At 29.7% G+C, this 9,168-nt stretch overlaps 1 protein-coding gene across 1 annotated transcript; it reads left to right on the top strand.

The window, feature by feature from the left end:
* The first annotated feature begins 466 nt into the window (after nt 1-466).
* Nucleotides 467-5,712, top strand: LOC137811080 (WAT1-related protein At4g19185). Its single transcript, XM_068612667.2, is given in 8 exon segments — nt 467-1,076; nt 2,223-2,285; nt 2,406-2,522; nt 2,734-3,019; nt 3,664-3,819; nt 4,764-4,915; nt 5,303-5,447; nt 5,450-5,712. Coding segments are annotated over 8 exon segments (1,209 nt in total). The 5' UTR covers nt 467-861; the 3' UTR covers nt 5,525-5,712.
* The last annotated feature ends 3,456 nt before the right edge of the window (nt 5,713-9,168 follow it).

Raw genomic sequence — 9,168 nt, 5'->3', positions numbered from 1 at the left:
ATAACTTTTTTAAAATTCTTATTAAAACAATATTTTTATGGATAATGTTTGTACGTTACTTTAATGTTTCACTTACTTCTTACACGTCCACACATCGGATAAGCACGAGATGGTGGAGAAATAGTTGCAGAAGTACACACGTCCTCTTATACCATTCATTGTTTATTAATATTTCTTTAAATAAAACAAAGGCAATTATTTAATTTTCTATTCCAAAATAGTAAACCTTTATGTTTTCTATCTATATTTTTTAATCAATATGTCTGCTTTTTATATACTATTTTTAGTTTTTTTGGATTTTATAATTAAACTCATTAGGACCAGAAAGGTTTAAAATAACAAATAAAAATGTAAAATTTCTTCAATTTAATCCATAAAACAATGAATTATTAAGATTCGTGAAAATCTAAAAGAAACTCCTGACATGTTGCCATCTCACATCACATCACATATGTCTCTGCTGAATAACATTTTATTTTGTTAAATTTTTCAACAATAGCATCATTAGTAAAACATTGTGTTTAGATTGTTTATTTATTAGAGTCAGTATCGATCCATAAATTGTATCAGGTAAACATACTCCTTAATATAAAGTAAGATAGTATGTATTACTTTACATACAAATTGTCAGATACACGCATTGATTAGGATAAGACTTGGAGCTTACCATATACAAACTCAGAAAATTGATCAAACCAAAACCAATATTCAACCCTGCTTATTGAAAACTTGCTATTTTTTTTGTGTGTTTTTCTTGTTAAATTGTTTTTGAAGCTGGAAGAAAGCATAAGATTTGGTGTTCCCTCCATTCTCTGCTCACGTTTTCAAGGAACATCCAACCACCCCATTTGAGATACTGTAATGGCAGAAAGTTTAGAATCAATGGGAGTAGTACCAGTGAGGGGTGGATCGTGGAAAGCTCATATGGGCATGTTACTGTCGCAGGCATTCTACGGTGGCTACCATGTAATCACCAAAGTGGCCCTTAATGTTGGGGTGAACCAACTAGTTTTCTGCTTCTACAGGGATCTTCTTGCCTTCACTATTCTCGCTCCTCTCGCTTTTTTTCTTGAAAGGCATGCACTTTTTCCCTCTCCTTCAATCCTAACTCATATGCTATAGTGGGGGATGAACTATCTAATTAGTGTAAAACTTTTGAACACAATCCCAAAGGAATTTGACTTTTTAATAGTAAGTATTTTAAGAATAGGGAAATTTCTGATTTGTTACCTGTGTAGAAATTCTGAAATGACAATTAAACTGAAAAAGGCAATAAAAGTATCTTTTTCTTTAATTTGTTTTCCTTCATCCCTGTTTTATGCAAAAATTTAAAGATGTTGTACATATTGCTCGTTCGCATCTTGCCTTCAACTTTTACTGATTGATAGAAATTTGGAATTTTTTAGAAGGCTTTACACGGTTGGATCGGATGCTTTAAGCCTTAAAACACCTTTGGTACTATTTACTGAGCATATTCCAATTTGGGCAGTGGCATGTTCCTAATTGTTAAAGATGTATTGTGTGTTTTTATCTAAATGGCTAACCTTTTGGAAATAGTTGGTTCATGAATACTATTGGAGCAATTATGACCAAAGGGTGTATGATACAATCTTGCATCCCTCATTTTTTCTAATTAATTGTTTAGTTTAAGCACAAATTGCGTGATAGGACATGCTAGAGAAATAATACAAAATCATTCTTGAGTTTTCATCTGAACACATGCTAGAGATGTATATGTTCGGTTAAAGGTTAAAATGGGGCAAATTGACTTTTAATGTCAATGACACAGAATCTTGCTTCCTAATTTCATGCTTTGGAAAGTGTGAACTCCCGTTAGCAAAGCAAGCTCCCAAACACCTGTGATAGTTGGTTCATGACACTAATTTTATGAAAGTACTCTGTAGTATATTGATATTTTTTTCTTTCTGCTAAGTTAAAGCATTCTTGGTATTTAACTGCTATCAATTGGCTTATCCTTGTTTGAGGTTCATAATCATCATCCAAAAGTTCTGGAAATACTCTACTTATGCTTGTCTACTGCTAATGGTTCCAGGGACTTATGATGACCTGTTTTTCGCATTTAACTGGATACACTGTCAAACTTTAGAAGTGGAATTTAAACCTGAAACCTTTTTTGTGCTCTCTCATGAGTTGGGATAGTAGTTTCTTTATTTCTAACATGTGAGTATCCTAATTATACATTTTTATCATACTGGCTGTAGACGGACTAGACCGCCCATCACAAAGAAGCTATTGATGTCATTCTTCTTTCTTGGATTGACCGGGTAAGATTTCTTCCTATATTCACTTATTTCTTATTTTTATGGTATATTTTTATGGTATATGAATGGTATAGTGTTTTATTGCAGCATAATATTTTTTTTTTCTCCATGATTTATGATCAGGGTATTTGGCAACCAGCTTTTGTTTCTTATTGGTTTAAGTTATACTAATCCAACTTATGCTGCTGCTGTACAGCCAACCATTCCAGTCTTTACATTTATGTTTACTTTGATGATGGGGTCAGTTTCACTCTTATCCATTTCTTCTTACAATTAATATGTCTATACTAATGCATAAAATTTATTTATGGATCATTAGTTCATTTTTTTTCTCTAGTACACAGACTAAAATGCACAATCATATTGCTGTAAAGAAATTTGCACATTCATGAAACTGTTCATATAGACCAGAAGGCAAAATAAGGTGTGCTTAACAAACTCATTCTTGCAGCATAGAAAGACTAAACTTGTTCAGCTATGAAGGTTTGGCAAAGGCTGGAGGAACTCTTATCTGTGTTTCAGGTGCCATATTTATGGTTTTCTATCGTGGTCCAGCTGTTATAGGGGATAACGAAATGGATCAAGTTGCACAAATTAAACTAAGTGTCAGAGGTCAGCCAGAGCCTTCTGGATGGTTAATCAACAGCTTACTTGATATTGGACTTGACAGCTTTCAGCTTGGGGTTGTGTTCTTGATAGGGAACTGCATCTGTATGGCTGCTTTTCTAGCCATTCAGGTATCTAAATTTTTGTTATATTCATCAAAGGACACATTAAAATAAAAATCCACTAAATGACTGCTGATTATAGCATCAGCAAAAGATTTTTATCTGTTCACTTCTTCCTCTATTACCAATTTACTATGCTCGTGCTTCTCTTTGTTATTGGCATGAGAGTGTGGAATCACTCTATCAGTTTTTACTTGATTTCTCCTTTCCACACCAATTACGATGATATACATCAAGTTGTTCTTTACACGGTTTCTCATTGAGTCTTCTAACGTGTTCATGTACCCCAAATTAGGGGGAAAGTGGGATGAGGTCATCTATGTTGTATATTGATTTATGCATCCTGACAGCAAAAGCCTTTAGACCTCACTCTTTATAAACTCTTACTTGTGCTCCTATTTCCCTCCATTCGGAATACACTCTAAATAAATCACACACTTTGATATTGGACAACTTCACAAAGCTTTCACATTTTTCTTTGAATTCTTTGGGATTAAACCAATCATTTTGTACTTTTTTATTGGATGAAATTACTTATTGCTAACACCAATCTTTAACATCACTTAGCTTGTGAACTGATTTATTGTAATCTTTTGTTATTTTATTTGTGAGAGTGTTGGCATGTTTAAGTTATTGCCATTAATTATTTTCAGGCACCAGTATTGAAAAAGTATCCTGCAAATCTATCTGTCACCGCATATTCATTCGTCTTTGGAGTTGCACTGATGGTGATTGCATCATATTTCATGGTTAATGAGTCGACTGAGTGGATTTTGACACAATCAGAGATACTAGCTGTTGCATATGCCGTGAGTCACTGGAATTTTAAATCAATCTCCATTCTCATGAACTCTTATTAGTCATTTCTGATCCATTTTACCTAATGAAACTGTTTATGTTGTCTTCTAAACCCCTTGTTTATTAGCTTTTGCAGTTGAAAATAGCTCAGACATGACATATCACTAACATTGAGACATCATTCAAATAATTGTAGAAAGAATTTGAAATTTCAATTCTTTTGTCTCTGTTGATTTATTAAGACGTAGATATTAAGTAAAGAAGCAAAGCAAAGATCAAATTTGTCAGGATCAGATGGAAACAAATGTCTGTGTTACTTCTGCTAACTTTAGTTCTGTATTGCTAATAATTATATTGCCACTTTCATGTTTAGTAGTATAAAATAAAGAGGAGAAACATTAAATCAAGTTCTTCTTGAGTCAGACAATGACATGTGGATTCCCCGCCTCCCAAATTCTGCAACATATTCTTGATGGAGGGTATTTAGTTTTGAGAAAATAATCCAGTTTTAATAGTTTAATGTGAAAATTTGAATTAAAGAACTTGTGTGATCCTTTCTCATCTATATGAACTACATAGATAGGCTTACCTAATAAACTCACCTTGGCATTCACCTTATTGGCAACAGCCACAATACTGCTTCTACCTGGTCGTATCAATAATTTAGAGGTGAGAATAAGATGGGATTGTGCTGTGATGTTCATGTTCTACAATTTGTTCTCGCTGGTGAAGCATGGTTGTTAAATGGCGGGCAAAAATGACTTACAGTCTAGCACAGAAATCAAAGATGACGTCAATGTGTTACTGAAAGTTGTATTTAAGTAATATAACAGTGGATGTAAACTACTGAAGTTAAGCCTTTTATGTTGAGTTCCTACATAGTTTCTAATTGATTCACCTTTCTAATGGATTATTTGGTACTTTATTAACATGTAGATTTTACAAATTTGTTCAGGGAACTATTGCATCTGCTCTTAACTATGGAATCATTACATGGAGTAATAAGATCTTGGGGCCAACTTTGGTTTCCCTTTACAATCCGCTTCAACCTGCATTTTCTGCCTTCCTTTCCCAAATTTTCCTTGGCACTCCAATTTACCTGGGAAGGTATACCTCTCCTACCACTTCAACATATTTAATGCATTCTTTTTCTAACTTTATCATCTCACAACAAACCTACTCACCAACTGTAAAGGATAAAACTAAAACATTTAAAAGAAATACATTAAGAATACATACAGACACATTGACTGCATAAATGTTATTTTTAGCTTGACATCTAACTACAGACTATCAGATATAATAATTTTGTTGTCTTTTACTAGAACTACCTAAAAAGTATACCAAAATTGATTTCTGATATGGAAACTTAATAAAATCCCATACCTAGTTGAACCAGTGGAAGTTCCAACCTTTTCTATTGCATTGTAACATAATTGTATTTAGAAGCTAACTTTTACTGTTGTTCTTGTTTTTGAATCCATGTGGTGATAGCATCCTAGGGGGATCTTTCATCATTGCCGGTCTATATATAGTTACTTGGGCATCTTATAGAGAAATACAAGAAACTTCTGGAGTTACTCCTAATGGTTCTTGGATCTCTGAACCACTTATTCATGAAAAAAATGAATACCATAGTGGTCGCATTCAGGGTGCTCTGGCGTAGCGGCAAAGCCAAACTCGTCAAATTCATTATTGAAGAGCAATGCATTGTGAAATTGGTCTCATGATTCTTGATTTTGTTTTTGTTATCATTTTAAATGGTATGCATGTATTTTATCTCGTAAATGTGAAATTTTGTTGGAGGATGTTTGAGATCCACATTTAGGGCAAACTCTATTTTATAAATTATTGAACTCTATTTTATAAGTATTTTATAAATTAGTTTTATAAAGTTGAGATAAGGAGTTATAAATTTCACATTTTAAGTTTTTTTTATAAGACTAGTTTAGATTTAAAATTTATTTCTTAAATGGAAATGTAATATATCACCTTCATATTGTGAAAAATTAGTTTTAATTTTTTTTTAAATTGAGATAGTTCTAAATGATGCATAATTTTATATTTTTACATAATCTTAGTTGCATATCCATATTAAATATTTTATTTGCAATAATTTTTTTTTAATCATAATATTTGAAATAACAATTTCATGTGCGAAAGAAAATTTACAAACATATTCTTGTTATATCTGATTTTTGATATGAAAATATTATATTTTTTAATTTTGTATTTATACTTCATTGATTTTTTTTTCTTCTGAATTCTATGGCTTTAAAAAGACTAACAAAAATATAATCATCATCACTAAAAAATTATCCGTTATTACAAGTAATCATTATAAGTAACAACTAACAATCATTATTTGAAAATATTGTTACAAGTAATCATCATAACTAACTATCAAAAAATTGTTAGAATTCACAATTAAAAAAAATATGAAGTTAAAGAGTAAGAAGAAGATGAATTGTTAGAATTCACAGTTAAAAAAAATATGAAGTTAAAGAGTAAGAAGAAGATGTGGAGGTGAGTGGAGAATTTGCCTGTTATTTATATCACATATTCTCTTAAATTGAGTCAACAATTCCGATATAACTTTTCATTACCATATTGAAGTAATTGAATATTTTGTTCTATTTCTTTGCATTCCATTCCTTGCACAGAGGGTGAAAAAGAGATTAAATTCCTTGCACAGAGGTGTGAAAATGAGATTAAATTATAAAAGATGAATAAAAATAAACAAGACATATAAAATGAATAAATATAAATAAGACATGACAAAGATGAAAGTATATATTTAACTGAAAAAAATAAAAAAGTAAAAGAAAATACAGATATTTGAATGAAAATAAATAAATAAAAATATTAGTGAATTTTACTCTATTTTGATTTATCCCAACAAGGGTATTAAAAACTATTAAATAAAAATTTCCAACAGGCATGCAGCTTTTAAACTATAAGATATATAAAACTTTATACAATAAAAACAGTTTTTTTTTCTCTTTCTCTATTGCATTGAGACTTTTGCGTTTTCAGGGCAATTGTTATATTATCTTCTCCTTTTTTGGGTACAATATGTGAAAGCAAAATAGTTTATTTTTTAGCTTAAAATGACTTGGTTACTGTATAAGAATGTTTTGTCTTGTACCGCGTGGGTTTATTTTTTTATTTTTTTTACATTAGAAAACTAGTTTGATTATATAATGTAGCATAAATAGTATATTAAAACAAATCACACTATCCAAAATAAAATTTAAGGCTATGGTATTAAATATGAAATTACAATTTAAACTTAATAAAACTAAAACACCTAATAATATAATTATGAATCGAAAATATTCTTTTGAAAATGAATTATTATCGATACATAGAAATTTGGGATAGGTTATGCTAAGAACAACACATGCAGGTTTGATGTTGAGTTGTTGGGAAAATTTGTTTGATTTGTTGAGTAAATAGACATTGTCTCTTTGATTTGTTAAGGATATATCTGACACATGTAAAGTGTTTTTGGGAAGCTGAGTTTCAATTTCTAAATTGAAGGGTTTTTGGTGTGGGTGAAAATCAATCTAGATGTATACATGGTTGATAACTCTACTATAAACACTTGGTACAAACAATATCATAGATTATATATTATTTATTATTTACAAGATATATGATTTTTTTTTATTGAGCCTTTTCAATTGGAATACAATTTGTATTAACACATTTCAAAAAAAAAAAAAGTGTAAATATACCATTAAAAGCCTAATAAAAGAAAAAATAATATTGTATGAATCAAAATATGAAGATAAAATCAATATATGTATAATAAAAAATAACTAAATTGGATGTTTGCTATGAATATGTATTTGAAACATGTATTTAAATAGAGAGAATAATTAAGCTTCTCAAGAACTATGTATTATAGATTTTATAATTAAAATTAAAATAACTTATAAGGATTTGAATGATTGTTTTCATCGAAAATAATAAAAAATTATAAAATAAAATATATTGTTGAGATTATATTTGAACTTAAGAATGATATAAAAACATGTATGATCATTACTTGAATATAATATTAGATTTGACTCTTTGGTGTCAATTTATACATAAAAATTATAATAAATTTAAAAACAACATTTGTTGTAGAACTCTGAATTTTTTTTTATTATCATGAATTAATATTTTTAATACAATTTTTTTCGGAATTCTAGAAATTGTTATTTATAAATGGTCATAAAAATCGATAAGTATAATTTCACTAAAACTATTTTTTGTCCTTGAGATTTATTTATTGTCATGTTATAAGATAATATGATGTTAATTTCTTAAAATCCTAAATTTTAAATTTTAAAAACATTATTGGTGCTTTAGTTTAATTTTATGGTTTGGAATTTCTGAATGTAGTCAATAATTTTGGAAATTCTTAGTTGAAAATTCTTAATTGTTATTTCATCGGAATTGAATTTTGTTAGTTCATTAACTCATAGTTATAGTTTTACTAAAAAAAAATACTGAAAAAAATGAAATTTTAGAAAGATAAAATTATTAATGACAAAGAACCAATGTGTATAACCTCTTTATCAATTTTTTACTCTTTGTTTATTTAGGAATTATCTCTAATAATATTTCGGATATTACAAAAAAAAAAAAAAGTAAAAAAACTTTATTTATATAAAAATAGACATATTCTTTTATTGAATAATACCACACATAAAAGCCATTGTTTTGGTCTTTACTCTTGAAAGTCAGGGTTCTTAAATCAAAATATGAATTTCGAACGGTTTATAGATCTTCCTCTCTCTGGCCTGGAATTAAGCAATTTTATTCTACCATGCTTGACTATACTTATTGGACTGTTGGTACATGTTCTTTTATTAATTTCTGGAATGATAAATGATGCTCTACTACTTCTTTAGCAAATATTGCAGGGTTATCTGATGGTGTTAGCATTTCGGATACAGTCTCTCAATTTTGGGCAAGTTGTGATTGGAATATTCCCTTATCTTTACAGCAGATGTCTCTTTTTTTTAATCATATCATGATTAGAGAGGAACATGATATTCCTAATTGGATTCTAAATGAGTCTGGTCGTTTCACTCTTAAATCGGCTAGGACTTTTTTCTTGGAATCAGGAGTTTCAGGTAGTTGGGGTAAATTCATTTGGTCTTCATCTATTCCGCCTTCCAAAACTCTAGTACTCTCGAAAAATTTTCATGGGCGACTTCCTACAAATCAACATATTCAGAATAAGGGTTTGCATATATGTTCTATGTGTTCGCTTTGTGAAAAGCAAGAGGAATCTATTCAACATCTATTTTTTAAATGTTCTAACGCATTGCATATTTGGAGTTGGGTACGACAAATTTTTC

This window comes from Phaseolus vulgaris, chromosome 2 (assembly GCF_051622355.1).
Source record: "Phaseolus vulgaris cultivar YP4 chromosome 2, ASM5162235v1, whole genome shotgun sequence".
In the NCBI taxonomy this organism is placed as follows: Eukaryota; Viridiplantae; Streptophyta; class Magnoliopsida; order Fabales; family Fabaceae; genus Phaseolus; species Phaseolus vulgaris.
Note: the sequence above shows the minus strand (reverse complement) of the source record. Positions and strands in the feature narration are given on the sequence as shown.